At 38.9% G+C, this 21987-nt stretch overlaps 1 protein-coding gene across 2 annotated transcripts in view; it reads right to left on the bottom strand.

Moving 5' to 3' along the window:
* The window catches only part of SLC26A7 (solute carrier family 26 member 7), a 111608-nt gene that overhangs the window by 38341 nt on the left and 51280 nt on the right, over window positions 1-21987 (bottom strand). For both annotated transcript variants that reach the window (XM_045805987.2, XM_045805988.2), the window contains exons 6-9: window positions 14047-14199; window positions 10261-10343; window positions 8019-8166; window positions 5890-6003 (exon numbers count right to left, since the gene is read on the bottom strand). In XM_045805987.2, the coding sequence (XP_045661943.1) occupies window positions 5890-6003; window positions 8019-8166; window positions 10261-10343; window positions 14047-14199 (498 nt within the window). The remainder of the gene's footprint in view (window positions 1-5889; window positions 6004-8018; window positions 8167-10260; window positions 10344-14046; window positions 14200-21987) is intronic.

A 21987-nucleotide genomic window follows, 5' to 3' on the forward strand; every position in this document is an offset into this window, starting at 1 on the left:
AATGATATAGACCATATAAGCAAATGGCTTAAATCTTTTAATGCACTTGCATCAATCCTGCTGATGCCCTAGGTCTAAAGATAAGTGTATCTGATTGGACAAGAAATCTTTATCAGTTCTGCCCAGTGTATTTACTCCTCAGGCATAGAAATCAAGAATATAATAGTTTCTGCCCTCAAAGCTCTCAAAATACTGACATTCACTGTGTCCACAATCAACACCCCCAGATGCTGAAATGTAGATTTGTAAAAAAAAAATCTTTGAGACCATGCAGTCCAAGTCATTATTCATAGATGGCCAACTCAGTAACTGTGCAAAGAGGTTGAACAGAGATCAGATATTTGCAGTGCTATCACAGACTTCTCTAACTTCAGCTTTCTGGAATAACACAAACTATATTGTCAAGTATTACCCAGTTTCTGAATATCTGTTACTTTGCATATGAAATGCTGCTTTTTATATATTTCTGATCTACCAAGAGAAACATTTTAAAGGCAAGCTGCCACCAAGAGAGAACCTTGTTCCTTTTTTTTTTTTTTTAAGATTTATTTATTTGAGAGAGAGTGAGAGAATGGGGGCAGGGGGTGGTGCACAGGGAGAGAGAGAGAGAGAGAGAGAGAGAAAGAAAGAGAATCTCAAGCAGACTCTCCGCTAAGTGCAGAGCCTGATGCAGGGATCAATCTTGTGACCCTGAGATCAGGACCCAAGCCAAAACCAAGAGCTGGATGCTCAACCAACTGTGCCACCCAGGTGCCCCCCCCCTTGTTACTTTCTTTCAAACCTCAGAAAACAAATGCCACTGAAGCGTCCTCTTCTTAATAAGTTTCAGGTTGGCTTATATTGTTAACCAGTAGCGAAAAGTGTTCACACCCCTGGTTATGCACAGGGCAAACACTGTCTAGGTATTTTATTCTTCTTCAACTCTTTCCACATCATACTAGCTAAATGGCTAGAGACATTTTTTTTTTTGCTCTAAAATCTAACTACCCATATCGAGTTAATTCTGCATAAAGGATAATGAAATCTACATTTTCTTCTTGCTACATTATTAACATATTGTATATGTTGTAGGTTGCTTACAAAGATGATTCTGCAGGCATTCCTGTTACCCATAGCTATATAAACGGCTGGAGGATGGGTGAGATGCCAGCCATTTCCTCCCTAAATAGTTGCTAAAAATGCAAACTCGGTCAAGAGCTCACTGTGTGCACAGCTTTGTGGAAAGTGGTGGAATGGCAAAAGTGATAAGAAAGGGCACTAGGGAGAAAGAGGATACTGGGTAACTAAAGCTAGATTTTAAAAGCTTTAAAGAAGTTGGAAGCAATAAGCCAAATTTGAAAGAATAAAAGAATATAGCTTGGCAAATTAGAACCTGGAGGCAATCTCAGTGTTGCAGAAAAACACACCAGCTGTCATTTCCGGCAGTGATCACGCTTTGCCTGCAGCCAATGCTGCCTCTCATCCTTCATGGTTCAGTTATGCCTCCCAAACTGCCCACAGAGCACCAGTATATCTACTCTGTTGGAAGCAAAGGGAAAGGTGTAGGGGAGAGAGCCAAGGCATACTGTGCTCCCTCCCATAATTACCATTCCTTAGACGGAAGGATGGAAGGAAGACTTGTAACACTTCTTTGTGCTGTATGTCTAGGCAGGACCAAGACTTTCTTATTCCTAGATAGCCATGCTCAGCATGTCACATCTCAAGGGAATCACTCTAAAAATGTTTTCTACATGTGGAGGACGGAAATGTATTGGCCTCTTGGGTGCCTGGGTGGCTCAGTCAGTTAAGCTTCCAACTCTTGATTTCTGCTCAGGTCATGGTCTCAGGGTTCTGGGATCAAGCCCCAGGCATGGGTTCCATTCTCAGCAGGGAGCCTGCTTGAGATTCTCTCTCCCTCTCCTTCTGCCCCTCCCCACCCAACTCTCTCTAGCTTGTGGGCTCTCTCTTGCTCTCAAATAAATAAATAAAATCTTAAAAAAAAAAAAAGAAATGTGCTGTTTCTCTGACCATGGCTCTTGGTATTAAATGATTAGTATCTTTTCTCATTTCAATTCAAATATTTTAATTTAATTTTTGAAAGCACTGAAAGGTTTTACCACCAACTCTCTTGTATGTAAAATGTTCCTAGATACACTAATATAGCCACATGTAGCTCTTGGGCATTTGAGATGTGGATAGGCCATATTAAGATAGGCTGAAAATGTAAAATACACACCAGATTTTGAAGTCTTAGTACAAAAAGAAAATAATGTAAAATACATCATTGGCAATTCTTAGATTCTTCATTGAAACAATATTTTGACTATATTGGGTAAATCAAATGTATTATTAAATTAATTTTAGCAGCTTCTTCTACTTTTTAAAATGTAACAACTAAAAAATTTAAATTACCTATGTGGCTCCTGTTACTGTTTCTATTGAACAGCACTTTCCTAAAGTCTGTGATCCTAAGCCTGGTTTCCAGTGGGATTTTCCTGACTTCAAACATGCTGTATTAAGTCCCAATAAAAACTGCATGGCTTCACTTGTCCCTCTTTAATGTCAGCAAAACCAACTAGCTTTAACATTATCAGATACTTTTATTTTTCATTCATTCTTATCACACATAGTTACCAAACACCTACTATGTGCTGAGTCCTGGGCTAGACACTGAGGATGTAGTGAACCAAAGCAGACACAGACCCTGTTTTCTAGGAGCTTCAGTCAGGGGTAGAAGGCAGGCATCCATCATATAAATCACAGTGATGAACGTTTAATGTGCAAAAGAGCTTAGGACCCTGAAGATAAGAACAGTTGTGCCAGAAGTGGCAGTGGGATCTGAAGGACGGGAGAAGTTATCTTAGAGGGGAAGGGGAGGCAGCCACAGCAGAGGACACAGACACTTGTGGCCCACAGGAATGAAGAAGGGTCACAGGCCCGAGAGCTGGGAAAGAGGAAGAGAAGAGTCCAAGATGAGGCTGTAGAAGAAAGCACTCAGAACCTTGTAGGTAACATAAAGGTGCGAATTCTAAGACCTATGCAAAGCCTTTTAAGGGCTTTAGGAGAAAATAAGTTCATATTTACATTTGAAAATGGTAACTTTCTACAGATATACCAGGAATATTTCCAAATAAGAGTCTGTTGGTGAAATAATTAATAATGGAAGGTGGTTCCATTGTTCCTTTAATTAGTTGTCATTAGCCTGAAAGTTAAGAGTTTTTAGGTCTTCTAGATTAATTTACTGGGGATAACTCTAGTTCCTAAAAGAGACAGAACCATTTAAGGGGTTGTTTTGTGAAGTCTTGTCACACAGAAAATGGGTTTCACAAATAGCCTATTTAAAACAAAACTTTTAAGACTTGGCTTCCCCAACTGCCTTTTTCAAGTCATGTCAGTTACCAGTTATACCCACATGTTGAAGGACTAAAACGACTTCAATGGGAAAGCATCCTCAATCTGGGTATGCCCATTAAATCAGATTCCTTCTCTGTGCAATTTAATGGGAATTGTTGAACAGATTAGTGACCATCTCAACAAGCAGAACAGCATGAAAATACTCTCCTGCTGAGCTTCGTTTCTCTGAACTTGCGTTTTGTTAGATTTCTTTCATTTCTTCTGAAGTCTAGACACCATGAGAAAATAACCCTGAAAAGTAGTTAGAAAAGTTCTGTTGCTCTTATCATTCAAACATGTGGCCCTCAGAGCAGAGAAAGTGCCTCTCCATCCCCACCCTATTAGTCGAACACATGTACGTCCAACTAAAATGAAAAAAAAATCCAAGACTTAAAAATAACTACGTTTTCTCAATGTATTACCTCCTTAGACATTCAATATTTAAAGTTACAAAGATTAATGAGACAGTTTTGTTATTACTAAAACAGCAATTGGAAAAGTAGTAAATGCCTAAGGAAACTCCAGGTGTGATACAGATTCAGGTGGAAGACATTTCACACATTCTATTCCAACCTTCTCTTGTCCATGTGATGGATGAAGATGCTAACCCGTCCAACATCTCCAGCAAGTTAGAAGGACAACTTGGAATAGAAACTGCCTTACTGCACCACCACCAAACCAGGATGTTTTAATATTAAATGTCAAATGAAAGGTTCTGGAAAGATTTTATTATAATAAAAATATTTAACAATAATAATAATGCAATCAATGATCACTGTTAACATTGAAGGAGTATTTATTTAGCGCTCAGGCTTTGGACAAACTAAGCACATATGAACTCGTGTAATCCCTATAACAAATACTTTACCAGCCAAGTCCAATTAGGCTAGAAAGGTCAAGTTAGTTGTGTTAAATCACTCCACTACTAAAGGTGGACCTAGAACACAAGCCCAGGCTCTAGAATCCATGCGCTTAGCCACTTATTTTTATCTAGCCTGAACATGAAGAGAGCAAATTGAGTATACTTCCCCCTGGTGGGAAACCAGGTGGAAATTACGATAGAATTCTAGAATTTTATCGGGAAGAAGTGTCCTCAGAGTCTGGGATGGTACTTGAGTACACTACATATTAAACATTCACATCTAGCCCCAAACACTTGAGAGTCCTGTTTGCAAGTGTTCATGCCAGTGCTCGTGATAAACCTAGGCTTGAAGTCTCTAGTTGCATAAAAGCCAATCAAATTGTCATGTAAAACAAGGTTGAATGAGAACGTCACATCTCAGCTCATGAGTTGCGGCAATTATCTCTGAAATTATTATACATTTTGAATTTGTTGCTGCTTCTTCTCCACTCTGTAGTACATTCATCAGTAATTTTATTAGTTACTTGTATGCTGTATTTTAATTTCTATTTAACCATCTTTCTCTTGCCACTTGCCCCCAAGGTCAAGAACCATATCTTTTTCAAATTTATTCTTCTACGACCCCCCAAAATGACTAAATATAAGGTAGATCCCTAATAAATGTTTGAATCATCACATAAAAAGTTTTACAAATTCTCATCCAACTCCAATGTTAATAAACGTGAATTATTTTAATAATGGTTAGCTGTTAATATTAATTTCTTGTAGTAACATGTGCCTAAATTTTCATATATGAAACAGTACTTTCAAGTGAAAGATAGGAGGTTGATCTATCTGGGTTCAAATCCCAGCTCTGCCACTAACGAGCTCTGTGACCTGCGTAAGTTATTTTAACCCTCCTTTCCTCATCTCTCTCATGTGGAAGCTGAGGATAATAATTATACCTCCTTCATAGAGTCGCCTAAACGTTAAAAGAGTTCATTTATATAAAAAGTATGACATATACATATGACATATACATTTATATAGAAAGTATGACATATTCAATATATGTTTCCACCAACACTCCCACCATCATCATCATCATCAAAACAGCATCTTCATTATCACCACCGTCTGCCTACCAGTACCTAACATAATGCCTGGTATATAGCAGACCCTCAACAAATGTTGAATTGATGTAAGTTCCTAAAAATATATAATTGTTTCTTTAACCTAAAATGTGCACAGACGAGTTATCACTGGTTTATATACTTGTACATCTCTACAGACAGAAATTTCAGCATCAAGGACAGATTTTGCATATAATTGATTTCATTTTATACAAAGGAAATGAACAAGAACGGAAAATTTTCAAGTTGACTGGTTAGATTAGCAAAACACAAAACCAGCAGCACCACTAGAGGGAGCATTCTTCAAACGCTGCAAACAATAACGCGGGCGCTAGTAGGACTTCTGTCTGCTCACTGAGTCACTGGGCTTCTGGAAGGATCATTCATAAGAAAGTGAGAGAGATGACCTTCTCGAAACTAGTTAGAAAAAAACTGAAGGAGTGAAAATATTTTCAGGACTTTAGAGAGAAGCTCAATTCTCCCCCCTTTCCGAAAAGGAGAGTAACCAGCAGTTTTCTGGTCCATTCTAAAAAATGAAGTTACCTGCGTCTTCGCCCCTGTGCTGTACAGGCCCGCAGTCCTTCCCATGGCAGCAGCACTGGGTATGCAGAAGAAAAATGAAGGAATCACATTGCTGAGGCCATGGGCCAAAAATTCCTACAAGATTGATAATAAAAGAATATATTACTTAATCACAATGAACTTCTGGAGACCACAAGGACATCTTGTCAAAGGATGAGGTTTGTTTGTATTCAACTTCTGTTCTCCCCATTTGTTGTGACTTAACCATTATGAAAAAAAAAAAAAAAAAGCTAACTTTTATTGAGTGCTTACAATAAGCCGGAAACTGTTCTAAGCATTTAATGCTCATAGCCACCTTCTAGGGAAGAACTCCCACCACTCCACCAATGACCCCCACAATGCTAACTCCAGTGGTTATTTCCTACCTATCTGGCCTAAAAGTGGCCTTTGAGATAGTTAGTTGCTCACATCCTCCTCCTTAAAGGTTCCTTCTAGGTCCTTCTAGGACCTCACACCCTCCTGTTTTCCTCCTACTTCCCTGGCCACTACTTCTCCACTTTCTTATGGTTCCTTCTCATATAACCAATCACAAATACTGGACCACTTCTCTCTCTCTGATCCTAGCTACCCAAATACACGTTGACAACTCTCAAATTTACATCTCTAGCCTGGGTCACTCTTCCGTACTTCAGACTCATATGGCCAACCTGCTACTTAGCATCTCCATTTGGATGGCTGACAGGTATCCCAAACTTAACCAAATCGGGCTATTGCTCTCTACCATTCCTAACCAGGTCCTCCCACATTCTTCCCCACCAAGTTCCGACTGCTTAGACCAAAAGCATTAGAGATATTTTTGACTCCTCCCCCTTTTCCCAGATGTCATCCACATGCAACCTAGAATCTGTCTTCTTCTCATCTCCTGCATTGCTACATCCAGGGCCAAGTCTTCAAATGTCACCTGGATTATTGCAAAAGCCTCCTGATGTTTTCCTGCTTCTGCTGTTGCCAGTAAACAAAACAGACAAATATCCCTGCCCTCAGAGAGCTGGCACTCTAGTGAGTGAATGCTGACAGGAAACAAGATTAATACAAAAAGCAAAGCAGAGGAGGGAATGGAAAAATTTAGAGTTTAGGATTTTAGTTTACCAAGGAAGGCCTCCCCAAGAAGGGAACATTAGAATAAAAGAGGCATGCAGATGTCTGAGGGAACAGAGTTCCTGGCGAACAGGAGCAGCAAGTACAAATGTCCTGAGCCAGAAACATGATTAGTGGGACCAAGGTAAAGCAAGGCAGTAAGTGTGGCTAAAACAGAGTGTAAAAGGGATATGAGATCAGAGAGGAAAGGGGAAGTGGCAGGTCACGTAGGGCCCTGAAAGCCTTGCAAAAGAGGCATTTCGTCTGCACATGATGGCAAGTCACTGGGAGGGTTTGAGATGAGGAACGACATGGTCTGTACTGTAGACCATTGCATCCCTTGTTCCCAGACCAGTGTCTGGCTCATGGTAGAGTTCAATACACATCTGTTAAATGAATAAATCTGGTTTTTGTTTTGTTTTTGTTTTTTACAGATGACAAAACTGGGACACAGAACCGATTAAGGGCACATAGTGTCAGAGTGAGATTTAGACACAGGTAATATGCTGCTCATAACCCCCATTCCACAGCTGCCTCTGCAGACCTGTGCAGGAATGTAGGTCCACAAGGACTGAAACAAGAAACTAGCAGAAGTAGATTCAGAAACATGATCAGTAAAACCTTCATTCTTTGGTGTTCTTAGAATGAACCCTTGCACCCTTTAGTTTTTTGCTAACAAGACTAAGTAATATTAGTGTTATTTTTACTTTGAAATCCATGATTTTTGAAAGTCAGCATGCAATGATAAATATATATAGATTCTATCCTAAAATCAAAAAGGACATCAAGATGTCCTTCTCTCCAAGGGAAAAAAAAAATGTATATTATAAACCAAACCATAAAAGCCAGATTTTCAGCTTTCTATGAATGATTTAAAGATTTTTGTTTTGTTCTACCCATTCTTGCTATACACTTTGGAAAGTTATATTTTTCCTAAGTTCAACATTCTCAGGGTCTGGGGTACAGAGTACCATGACACAACAGTCATGGAGGGGGGCTGGGTCATACTCCACCTGGTTGTCATCAACTGAATATTTGTATTTTTTGGCAGATCCTTGAGCCAGAGCCAGGGAAGCCACATAGCCGACCAGCGCTACTCCAAAAGCTTCAGTAATTACTGCAGAGAGGACATTCATCGGGGGAGCTCTAGGTGAAGGGATTCTGTGGAAAGAAGGACCATACTGAAGTCATCAATTTTCATGTAATTTCTGTAACAACTTGCACTGAATTCAACTCTGGTCATGATCATGAAGCTTACACAGAAAAAGTGAAACACTCATGGGAAAACCAAGCAGCCTTGCAGTTTGAAGCCCTTTGTTTTCAATATTATTTAGCAGAAAGGCAAAATAACAAGGATCGCCACGGTGATGGGCTTCATGAGTCCATCAGCATTGATGCCCAGGTTACCTTACAGAAACTCCGACTTGACAAAAATTTCCTGTATCAGAACAAAAGCAAGTCTGGAGTGTTCTTTCATTCGAACCTTTCCAAATATGTAATTGGCAGGCATTAAAAACTGTACTTCCTGCCCTGAGTACTGCAGTGTTGTAGGCAAACAATGGTTTACTGTGAGCTACAATTCTTGAGCTACTCCCTAAATTTGCCATTGAGTTCATAATCTTAATTACGTTTTTAACTCAATCCTTTCGTAATACACTTAACTATGCATCACATATGTTAAGAAAAATGTGTCTAAAGGCTCCATCTACCCTCTGTTGCAAAATACAGTTCCCCGCTTTTAAAGAAGTGTTTTAAAATATTTCTTTCAATACCCAGCCATTGTCTCCTTGTCTTTTGAAAACCACTTGAGCCAAGGGATCACTGTTTATTTATTCCTGATGATGCTTTGGAGGACGACTTCCTTCTCCTCTAAAAACAAACAAATGAAAAATCCCTCTGGGGAAAAAGTAGAAAAGGGAAGATAGATCATGTTGGCTTAATATCTAGCAAGAAAGTGGAATGTTCAGCCCTCTCAATTAGCTGTTTCATTTAATCGTCCACACAACCCTACACTGAGTGCCGCTCATGCACTCTATGGTGGAGAAAACATTTTAAGAGAGTTTAGAGAAAGCATTCAGATCAAAAGGTGAATGGCAGAGCTGGGGTTCACTGTCTCTTTTCAATGCCATGCTCTTTCTATAATTTCTTCAGAGAATGGGTCTGGAAAGGTCACTCGAAATAAAGGAGAATTAAAGCAGGTGGGGGAGAGGCATGATTTCTTTTATCCACTTACTAAAGTTTACACCCAAGAGCAACTGATTCATAACATTACAGGCCTTAACATAACTTAATATGATATACAAGAGTGCTGCCATTTCAAAGTATAAGAACTTCTGTGTCATAAAAATTGAGCTTGCCTAATTATTAACAATAAGCTGACCCAGAAACAATAAATTGACTTTTGAAGGTGGAAACATAGAGAACCCTGCAGAAAACCCAAGTTGATTTAAATAATAACCATTAGCCTGCATCTACATAAAGGTTGAAGACAGGATTTTTTTTTTTAATTATCTTTTAACTTCTGAGAATTTTTCTACTGTTGCTCCATTTGCATATAATTAGAAACCAAAATTTGGGACTGGAAGATAAAAACATAGAGGAAACAACTGTAACTTTGCCCCACATTTATAAATACCAGTGTATATACAGCCCATTAAGACGGAATAACCCTAGGACACCCCTCTCTTCCCTAAGATGTCTTTGTGTTCCTTCAGGCTATATTTGGCTCAACGTTTTGCCCTTTTAGGGTGAACACTTTTGTTAACCTTCCTCTTAGGGTCCAGAGGAAGGCTTTGAGAAACCATTCCCTCTTCTCTGCTTCTACCCTCTCTCACCATTATACACCACCCAGGCCGATGGGGTTGCTATTTCAGATGACGCTTGTGTGCTTTTACTATGTTTTAAGTGAAATAAAATAGGGAACAATAAATCCCAGAGCATGACTGTAATTTGGAAATTCCATGCCCTCCTTTTTTTCCCAAATAATATCTTTGTAAACAACCTCCAAATCTTTTACCTGAAGCAATGCTGTATAAAATAGTTGTCAACTTCCCTAGTAATAGGCAAACAGTTTAAGAAGTTACTCTTTCTCCATATGTGTATTGTTTGTTTCTATCATCTTCAAATAGAAATTAATTAGAATTTGTCCTACAGAGGGCCTTTGAAAGAAATGAAACCCATAGCCGCCTACGCCAAGACCTTTCCTCCATCAAAAACAAACAAACAAAAGAGAAAGAAAGAAGAAGACTACATTACCCTTTTGGAATATGACCAACTACTTCTAATCCATATGTGATTTCCATATTGGTACAGTAACAAGCAAAAGATGCAGCGATAATCTGTGGGGTTCCATTTGAAAAAAGAAAAAGAAAATTATTACTGGCCTCTCACACCCCTTGAAACTATTTCTAAAAGTAAACATTGTTTATGTGTCCCATGATTGTCAAGAGGAATGTAGTAGTTGCACAGACTTTTAAAAAATTAAGAACATTCTAAAAATCAGAAAAATGCCTCTAAAATTTGAAAACACTTGATTTACAGTCTCAAAAATCAAATGGCATCCCAATAATAGGACTTTTCTAATATCCTTCCCAACATGTCAATCCAATTATGACTGATTTTGAAGGGGCGTGGAACAGAATATGGGAGTGTACGTGTGTGTGTATACAGATACCACAACCAACCTAAATCCTCGTGTCTCAGAACACGAAGGAAAGCTTTATAACACAGCATGATTTCCCTCCATGACACCAACTTTTCAAGAGTTTGAGATACTGCATTAATATACCTATATAGCTTAGTAACCAATGATGATGTACAGTCTCCTTGAATAATTTTGAGTTTTGAGCTTTTCCTATTTCTTGAAGTAAATTACACTAGTTAATAACATACTGGACTCACTGTTTTTAAAATAATCTCCATGGAGTCTCAGGTTCCCTATGCTCTGTTAAATAACCTATGAGAGGCAAGGTCAAGGGTTCTTCTGCCTGGAAGCATAATCACCTTTAAAATCTATGTTCAGAACCCACTTCAATCTCTGTTATTCTACCATGCCACCCCCATGTTTTCCAGCCATTTTCACATTCTCTTTTCATTCTTTTTTTTTTTCTCATTCTTCTGATAATTTTAATAGATACCGGAAATTTCACATGGTTATGGCAGTTTGGTATTGGCTTGGAACTACTGATATACTATACTTTTTGTTAAAAAGAGACATACCAATTACCTATTTAAAATACAAATTTACCATGCACATGGCCAGAAAACAGGTATAACAAAATCACACTAGCAAATTAAGACATATTTAACAATTAATGCCCAATAATATGATTTTGTAGAGATTTTTCCTGTGTATTTCCGTACTCTGTAATGATATTTAACTGAATTTGCAGAGGGTTTTAAAACATCAAATACACTTAAAAAGCAAGATAGCCTTGAGGATTTTTTAAAAAGGCAACAAAACTGTACAGGTTATACTGTTAAACTTAAAAAATATTGTGATGTAACAGTGTTTTTAAAGAAGAGAGTAGTAGTTAAAAATTCAGGCTATTAGGTTAGAATCAGAAGCATTAACATATTCAAAAATTTCTAAGATGATTAATAAATTTTAATTGCTAATAATTTCCATGAAATATTTATATCAGGTAAGAAAATGTGAGCTGTAAAAGAAAAACCATAGCCACAAAATATTGGTTCCTTATTGAAAATGGAAGAATACATGATGTTCAATACCTACAGCCAATATTAAAATTAAGTAATTCAAGCCACTGAATTGGATTTCAGACAATGTCTTATTGCCTCACTCTATCTCTTTGACAAAATTAAACTTCTTTTATCAGCAGAATCATTGGTCCCTCTTCAATATGATTTTAATATTATATGTGTATATAAGACCAGCACTGCCCTTAGACTTGGGCAACAGGGTATCTCAGTCCAGGCAGGCCCAATGCTTTAGGTGGTTCTAATCTGGCCCTCCCCTAACTGTAGCCCTCCTCTAACTGTAGCCCACCCCATAAAATGAGAGCTTTGCAGGGTCAAGGGGATGTGCCTAATTCACCTGTACTCGTCTTTCTGAACCACACTTTGGGTACTCAGGAATCTACAATTTCCTGCTCCAATGGCCCCAAGCCTGCTCCCCCAGGTTCATCCTCCCTGTGTGGCCCATGAAAAGGCCAGGGGACAGTTTTGGTGATGAAAGAGTGGGGATGTGTTTGGAGCATGGATACTGGGGCTGGAATAGCCACACATATACATACAAATCCCCTTGTGGGTGGGACAGAGCTGGTGTAGGAAGAGAAGGGCCAGGCCAAAGAACCCGCTCTCCCCATGCTGCCTCATTCTGGCAGAACTCAAAGGAGAGGGAGAATTCTCTATTCTGACCTTTCAAGGTAATCACTATGGTGTTTTAGTCAAAATAGGAAAATAGAACCTGTTTTTTTGTTTTGTTTTGTTTTTTAAGAGAGAGAGAGCGTGCAAGCGGCGGGGGGGGGGGGGGAGAAGCAGGGGGAGAGGGAGAAAGAGAATCTTAGGTAGGCTCCACACCCAACATGGAGCCCTACATGGGGCTCGATCTCACAACCCTGGGATCATGACCTGAGCTGAAATCAGGAGTCTGCTACTTAACCAACTGAACCACCCAGGCACCCCAGAACATGTTTTCTTTAACACTTTGATTTATAACTTTCAAGTATTGGGGCCTGCATTAGTACTTTTACCTTGGATCTTGCAAATATTAGGGGCAACCTTGTGTAAGAATTACCTCTCCTTTTTTTTATAAGGATAAAGGATAATTCTTACTATTTTTGCATTGAATAAGTAATTTTTTTATTACTAGTTCAAGGGCCTTGTTACCTAAGGAGATTTTCAATTTTTGGTTTCATGTAACTTACATAATAAAGCTTCCCAAGATATAATAAGATTTCTTAATACCTATAGGATTTTGGAATAAAATGGTATATTTCACAGTTGTTGCTGTGAAAACTACTAATAATCACAGCACCCTCCACTTTTATGGCTTATTTGAAATACACACAAACACACACACATTGTGACATATGTAACATAAGTTACATGGATCTCCATAAATTCTCAGGAGTACAGAATCATACAAGGTCTAGCTATGGAGAACAACCATCCGTCTTAGTTCTTCAGAAGTAAGTCACAGTCCTCAGAGATAGTTTCCAACGTGCTAGGCTTATCTATTTCTGTGAACCTATACCATTGCAGCAATATGACTGAATATTTCAAGAGGTGAAATTATTTTGACACCACTTGTTCTGTACATGTGTAACCCAAAGACCATTAAAAAACTAAAGCCAATTAATGATTGGGTTAGTAGACTGTGGTTGTGTTAACATTTCATTCTCTACTTAATGCTTTGTTTAATTAAGAGTGCCCATTAGAGGCTCTTAAAATTTCAAAATGTGTTTTTTAAATCATAATCCATAAACCTTAAACCATAAACCTTACTCCTTAATGCAAAGTATAATTCATTGTTTTGCTAGGTATAGCAACAAAAATATCTTAGAGAATCTGCCCTGGCCAGTGAAAACCATGAGTATCACTTCAATAAAGCAAAATTAGTTTAGTAAAAAAGTGTTAATAACTTTACCAATTATTAATGCACATTTGTCAACTGATAATACTTCTGTGCATATCATACAGATGCCACCTCAATAGGATATGATATCCCTTTTTATTGCTTCACAGAGAATCATTCCAGAAATCTTTTGAGTCTCACCCTCAGAAATGTCTCCTTATTTAAAATCTGAAGCTATAGGTTCTATTATTTATGTAAAAAAATTACAAGCGCATGAGAAATGCTGTGCAAATTGAAAACATGTGTTTCTCCTTTTTAAAATTATTGACTCACAATGTTTCCTGTTCTTACATTAATGTATAGCCACGCAAAATTAGCCCTCCTTTAATGAGAGACAGGAATAGCTGTGGGTTACTGCAGACAATAGAGTGAGCCTCTGCAGGTTACCCCAACAACTGGCAAGCGTTGTAAGGCAGAATGCTAAATGCTGATTTCATACTTACCAAAACTAAATCAACAGGAAGAACAACTTTAATTTTCCTTTTAAACTGTTGGTTCAGCTCTTTAACCAGAATGAGCACGACGATACTCAACAAGGATAACAGCAGTGCTTCCAGTCGCACAGACTTGATGTTTCCAAAGACGTATGCGTAGGTCTACAGCGACGAGGAGACATACAAACAGAGCTCAGGGTCATCCACGACAGACCAACACCGAAATCCGGCTCCAGATGAGCTCAGTGATGTTTTGCAAGAATATGTTAAGGGGTGAGGTGTGAAGGGTGGGGCGTCAATGGTGGTCAGTGCTAATGCGGAGCAAGCTATAATTGATTTGCATGCACAAAATTGCTTTGTCGTTGACTCTTCCACTAAAGTCAGTGTTTGCTCCTTCCTACGTAAGGACGCTGCTAGAGAGAAGACTCCTCCAGGTCCTTCAATGGACAGAGATGCTAAAACTCATTACCTACATGCAGAGTCATCAGTAAGAACAGTGAGGACACGATAGGCTCTTCCTCAAACTCCAGGATCAAACATGCACATGCACTTTAAATATCTACGGATGCATCTGGAAAGTTAAGAGCTCTGCATAAGGAGATATTTGCATTTATCTCTATCTTCCAAATTCTCTCTTGCGAAGATATATCACTTGTATAATTTTAAAGGTTTTAAATAGGCCCTAAATGCTTATCTTCAACATGTCCCTTAACTCCTCCTTCTGTTCGATCATCCTGACTCTGAGTTTTATAAGCTCATTTCTATTTGTCCACAACGGATTCTTCAAGTCATTTCAGGTGATAAAAAACTAGCTTTTACTCCTGCTCACAGGCCTCTCTGTGACCTCTCTTTTTAGTATCTCAAATATAAGTTGACCGCAACTAAAAATACTGGATCAAAATATTGCATACACCATAGATCAAAAGAGCTCATATAGACTAGGTTCTTTAGCATCTCCTAAAATTCTGCTCATGAGGTTTCCTAATCAAAGTACTTAACCTGTCTGGTCCAGAGATCTGGTCCAGAGATGGTGTAAGAAGGTACATCAGGCTGTCTGAGCCTGAATTCTGGATGTTAAATGTTATCATTAACACTGTAACTCTTTCAAACAAACAAACTAAATAAACTCAGTTAAAATGGAGCCTCACCGAGTGAAAGGGACCAGAGTATAATGTAGGTAATCCAGAATTCCTTTTGTCCACACAGTTTAAAAACAAAACAACAACAAAAACCAAAGCAAACAAAACAAAAACAAAAATAAACAAACAAAACCTCCCCACTACTTGTGTGTCAGACACATTAAGGAATAATTAGGGATCAGAATAGCTTTACCTGTTATCTTTTTTTCGCAGTATTCTATTTTATCTCACACTACCAGGAAAGAAAATTAGGTACTACAATATCATAGTTATCTGAGGCGTAGACAATATTTTTTTCTGTCTATGTTGTGGATGATAATTGTCCACAGAATTCCTGCAGCAAATGAAGAAGTCACCCCTTACTCAAAGCCAAGGACTAAAATCCGAAATGCTAGTCCGTGAAATATATTCTATAGGGGATGGGGTTAGAGGAATGTCAAGAAAATTTTGTCCAAATACATAGCTTTCTGGTGATTTAAGGACAAAAATGAGAATATCGTTCGGATGATTTGTCAAGAAAAAACACAAACATCCAAATGTTTTTAAGCATTTAGAGGATTATTCCTTCTGTTTTATCCATGGTATTAAAAGTATGCCATGAGAGTGTCTGTATAAGAAAGGGGGGGACTATGCTCAATTGCCAAGCCATACCAAATTTGCTGTAATGTGCATTTTGAGAACATGTGTTTGCAGTAATAAAAATGACCACCCCAGAATGAAAGGAATGAGAAAAGCCCCCTAGGGTTTTTATTGTCTGTCTGGGTTAAACAACAACTTGTAGAGCAAAGCACGTCCCACAAGATGCTCCAGAAGAACATGGGGGTGGGCAAAGGCTTGTTAAAACCAGCATGAAGAACACAACAGAAAAGCAGGCTGAAGAGAAGTGCCATCCTAATGCCTGCCATGTGGTCCCATGTCGAGAAGTCACAGCTAAAGTCAGCTTGTAGGCCATGAGTGGCATATGGAGACAGAGATGGGAACAGGGATAGGGATACAAACACGCATACACATGTACATGCCCGTTTAATGCAGGTCTAGGCATCCTAAGCACACATTAAAATTTCTCATTTCTCATATAAATCCAGTCATCTGAGAATGCTATCGCACACTAAAAATTCCTCCTGAAGAACATCTCTTACTTCTCGGACCTCAGAAGTGCAGAGGCAGTGTATATGTGTATGGATAAATAAATAAGCTGCTTCATCAGAACTGACCAATCCATTTAATAAAATAGGAGTTTAGCTCATTTTGAAACTATAATACTAGTTCTTTAAACTGACCATTACCATAACTTGACATAAAATGAAAAATATCGATATGTATAAAGAGATCCATTTGAGATATTTCAAAGAAAAAAAGTAGCCGATTCATAATACACAGTTTCTTATTATTTTCTTTACAGAATAGACTTTTCTGAAGCACTTAACCGACATTTGCACCCCACACACAATTTTTTTAAAAGATTTTATTTATTTATTTATTTGAGAGAGACTGTGTGTGAGTGAGACAGCACAAGCAGGGGGAGCAGGAGAGGGAGAGAGAGAAGCAGGCTCCCCCACTGAGCAGGGAGCCCAATGCGGAACTTGATCTCAGGACGGTGGGATCATGACCTGAGCCACAGGCAGCTGCTTAACGGACTGAACCACCCAGGTGCCCCAACAAGTTTATTTATATAATGTGTTCTTATCTGAGTTGGCCATTCCTGTTTTTTTTTTCCTTCGATGAATTCTCAACTTTTAGAACAGTGTCTGGCAGATGGACACTCAATAAATATTGCTAAATGAATAAATACTTTGGCCTAATGTAGTAAAAATAATAATAAATCTGTAAATAGGAGACTTTAACTTGAATAAGCAGAATGAAGAAGAGAGGCAGGACCCAGATTCTTCTTTTCTCACTATCAATCCTTGAGCTATACCACATTAAGGGCATTTGTAGTTATCATTTATTAATTCACTCAGCATGTTTATTGAGGTTTTATTATGTGCAAGGTCTTGAACTAAATATTAAAGCTACTATTGCAGGGATGCCTGGGTGGCTCAGTCGTTAAGTGTCTGCCTTCAGCTCAGGGTGTGATCCCAGAGTCCTGGGATCAAGCCCCACCTCAGGCTCCTCCGATGGGAGCCTGCTTCTTCCTCTCTCACTCCCCCTGCCTGTGTTCCCTCTCTCGCTGGCTGTCTCTCTCTCTGTCAAATAAATAAATAAATAAAATCTTTAAAAATAAATAAATAAATAAATAAATAAATAAAGCTACTATTGCAGTAAATTTCAAGTAATCAATTTTTTATATCTTCTATCATCCAAATCATCAGATTTTCAATAACTCCACTTTTATAAGAATGAAGCAAAATCCAAAGCTAAAAAAACTCATATTCAGGATTTAGTTAAGGGAAAAAAAACAAGCAAAGGAGGTCATACCCTTTCAATAGTTACTGAGGTCAGATCCATTCAATAGTTTCTCATTATGTAACTGAAAAAGCTAAATTATGTCCATTTTGTTAAACTTCATAACACGAAGAGAAAGATCTTAAGTTTAGAAATATTAATAAGTATTAAAAATGAATGGATTTTCTGCCCAATACTCAATTAACCAGAAATTTCTATCAACCAAATATCCTTTTCACCAGCATTCTTTTTGCTTTAGGTTTTGCTATCATGAAATCTCCATGACAGAAAAAAAAATGAATTTAATATTTTAAGTATGTAATCATTGACAATTCTTCATAGCAACGATGAGTATATTTCTGAACTATCTATATTTCTGAACTATATAATATGCTAACATATGTTTTATGCCAAAAAGAACATATAAACCCTTTTGTATTATTATTAATCGTTCCTGTGCTATTTCTGTATTAGGAATCTGTCATAAATCACTTTATGTTTCACTAGAGAAACAACAGAGTGATGGCACAATCAGCAAACCTTAATAAAGCTGTCAGCATGCTCCTTTATAGTAGGTATAAAGTACTAATCTGTGATCCACGAGTCTTAATTCCCAATATACGACTTTGAGTCTGTTATCAAACACAAAACCAGGAATATCTCCAGAAAAAAAATCGTCACATTGATAAACGCTTGCTACCACGTGTTCAGACTGTGGTCTGAAAACACTTGCGGCATCATCTGTGCGCAGACGTGTGTCTCAGATTCAACAAGTGTGTCTATGAGAGACAGAAGAGGAGGGGACAGGAACACAGAGCAGAGGGCCCTTTGTGGTGACAGAGGCACCGTTCAGTTGACGTAGCCACTAGCCAAGGAATGCCTGGAGCCACCAGAAGCTGGAAGACAAGGAAGGGTTCCCCTAGAACCTCCAGAGAGATCATGGCCCTGCTCATACCTTGATTTTTGGACTTCTGGACTCCAGAAACATGAGAATAAATTTGTGTGTGTGAAGTCACCAGGTTTCTGGTAATTTGTAACAGTAGCCACAGGACACTAACATAGTTACCAAGTCAAGTGCTTCTCCTTGCTGAGACAACTCAAAGAGGGTGTTAGAACTCAATTGTATTCCCCTAGAATTCATATGCTAAGGCCCTCATTAAGGTGACTGTATTTGGAGAGAGGGGCTTTAAAGAGGTAATTAAATTAAAATGAGGCCATTAGAGTGGGCCCTAATCCAATCTGACTGGTGTCCTTATAAAAAGAGGAGATAAGGACATACAGAGACACAGGGTTGTGCATGGCCAGAGGGAAGACCACGTGAAGAGGCAGGAGGGTGGCCATCGCAAGCCAAGGAGAGAGGCTCCAGAGGAAACTCCCGGTGCTGGCACCTGGATGATTGATGTCCAGCCTCCAGAACTGTGAGAAGATCCACTTCTGTTGTTGGATCCACCTAACCTGTGGCCCTTTGTTACAGCAACCCTGGCAAATGAACACAGAAGGTATAGGCGACTCAGACCTTTCGCCTTTGGGATGTCATATATACTAGGAAATTCCGCCCCCCCACTTCAAGTTAACTAAGACATAAGTCTTTTTAAAACACAAAGTGAAACTAAACAGAAAGCTTTTAATGACTGTCACTAAATGATTAGCACCATTAAGAGAGAAGCCAGCTGATGGAAGCATCTATCCCAGACAAACAGGTCTGGTGGACAGCTGTGGTAAGGATCTCAACAAAAGTGCCTAATAAAGGCAGTATTTAGAGGACACATGTCAGAGCCTAAAAGGCCTCAGAAATCAAGCTGTTGAACACACTCATTCTATTGATGTAGAAATCAAGGCTCCAAAGACTAGGGACTTATTCCAGGTGACTTGGCTTGCAAGTGACAGAGTCAGGACTGCGGCACAGCTTCCCCGAACAATAGACCAACACATTCACCATTTTACCAATGCCTCCCTCACTGTTCTCTTCTTTCAGTCCAGCAAGCAATTGTTCCAAACTTCCCTGGTGCTTCCAGTTTGCCTTGGAATGTGGGGGGAGGGAGACGTCACCCCTTTGAAGGGGAAACCACGTTGCAGCATGCAGTCTTCGATTCTGGTTGTTAGTGGTGGGATTTGGTGGCACGGGGCACTTCTCAGGCAAGCCAACTCTTCTCGCCCTTGGCTTTGCATCTTCAACATCAGGAGCGGAATCATGCAAGGCAAAAAAGCCTTCTAACTTGATTTTAAAGCTGTGAGGACTGGGACCACGGCTGTTTTTTCTTCACATATTCATATTTGGCGAAAGTCTCCTTGCATCCAGTGCGTTCATCTTAACCCCTTCTCTCCACACTGAACAGAGAGCAATTTCCATATTTTTACTACCACATGCAGATGTGGGGAGGGCAGCTTGTGGTCGAAAGAATGGGAGAGGCTGTTTCGATATCATCACTCTCTAGAAGAGTAGGGGGACTAACATTTCTAGGCACTAGGCTATCTTATATGCAGTGACTCATTTAATTCCCAATTAATACAAGGTGAGTATTATTGTTTCTCTTTTGCTCTATCCCATTTCCCACCTTCAATTACACGACCTGGCTTCCTTCATTAACATTATCTGGGATGATCTTGTCCACCAATCTCTCTCCTCTTGCTGTATTTCATGCCCTCCTCAGTATTTCGATAAAACTCCACAGGAACGGGGATATTATTTTTCAACCACATCCGCAATGCCTAAGAGGCAGTCAGTTAATATTTGCTGAGTGAATCTATTCTAGTGGTTTTTGAACCAAGGATGCATGCATACTAATCTCTTCCCATCCATGTGTAGTTCCTAACATCTCCCCAGATTAGTCTGTTGAAGATTTCTGGTTTTGAAGCCTCACACTTAGTCCAACTCTCCCACCTGGCAGGTGGGGAGACAAGCCCGCTCAGCCCTGGCTTTTATTCTTAAAGGCAGCTTTCACATCCTTGGGCCCTTTAAACAAATGCCCAGACATGCCCTCTTCCTGCCCCAACTCACTTTCAATTTCATTATATTTGAATCCCACCTCTAAGCAGACATAGATTCTGCTTGGAGATCCCTAAAGCCATATCCAATCCCTGCAAAATTGATGTTGGTACGAGTTCTCTCTGTTCTTAAGAATTTGATGTCTCCTATAAACTTTGCCTACATATCATTGTATCATTAAACATTTTAGGATACGAATTGTTAAATCAAACTCCTCAAATCCCTCTACTTCTTACAGTAATGCAAACAGAAAAACAAGAGAAATATATTAAGCTGAAAGCTTAACCCTAGGCTGTGTTTTCATGAATACAAACAAAACCTCCAAAGGTAGAAAAAAAAACATTCTATTATTTTTTTTTTACACAATTATATGCAAACTTCTGATCAACAAGTGCTTGTCACACTGGGAATAAAGCCATTCACTATTGCTTTAAGTGATAAATTAAGTCTGCAACCAAAATGTGAACTAGGCGAAGTATGGTATGTTAGACACTAGAAACAACACAGCACATAAAACTCATGACACGTACAACCAAGCTCGCACGGCCTTGGTGGCACCCAGCCATCCCTTGTTTAGAATACAAAGTTTAATTTGAATTACTTGAGCATGGATTTTGTAGTGCTGCATTTTTCAGTGAATTGTGGGGCATAGAGAGACTCAGCCCAAGATGGTTGAGTTGCAAAAACGTCTGCCCTCTGATTTAGAATTTTAAAGTAACCTTTGTTACAAATTCCCATATAATTGTTCCATATCCAAATTAAACCTGCCACATTTTCTAAACCCAGCATCACTGATTGAATCAAGCTGCAGACAAACATTCCTTTCCTCTCCTCTTCAATTTATTCTGTCCACTTTTCAGGGTATATTGAACATCCCTGCAATTCACAATAGACATGTTACAGTAACTGCAGAGAAAACATAGGCTTTCATAAACCACCAAAGCGTGTTCTTGATTCAGAATTCCCAGAGGACCTAGGTCTTCAAAGTAGATTTATTCTCCACATATAAACCTCATTTGTACATATTTAATTGTGATCTCATTCGCTGTTAAAAAAATGTTTCATTGGCTCTGATTTCCTTCTGACGTTTCTATCCCATTTTATTAACATTCTTCGTTCCTGCTCTGCAGCCTTCAGGGATGTGCAGACTAGAAAAGCGCTTTGCTTGTACTTCAGGGATGGGGTGGGAATGAAACTATTTTTCAGGCCTGAAACTCCTCAGATTTAAGGAAGGAAATAAAAACTTCCAAGAAGGGTAATTGAATATATTGCCAAGCTTGCCTTGTGCTCTTGGGTTGAATGTACAGAACTGTACATAATGATTGAGAACCGTACTCATATAAAGCCATGCCAGTGAGGCTGACTCTGCCAAATTTATCACATGTTGCTACAGCCTGACACACTGGCGCCATCGCAAAGAAACCCACATGTGCTAATAGG

This window comes from Ursus americanus, chromosome 9 (genome assembly GCF_024610735.1).
Source record: "Ursus americanus isolate L20-20 chromosome 9, mUrsAme1.1.p, whole genome shotgun sequence".
Classification (NCBI taxonomy): domain Eukaryota; kingdom Metazoa; phylum Chordata; class Mammalia; order Carnivora; family Ursidae; genus Ursus; species Ursus americanus.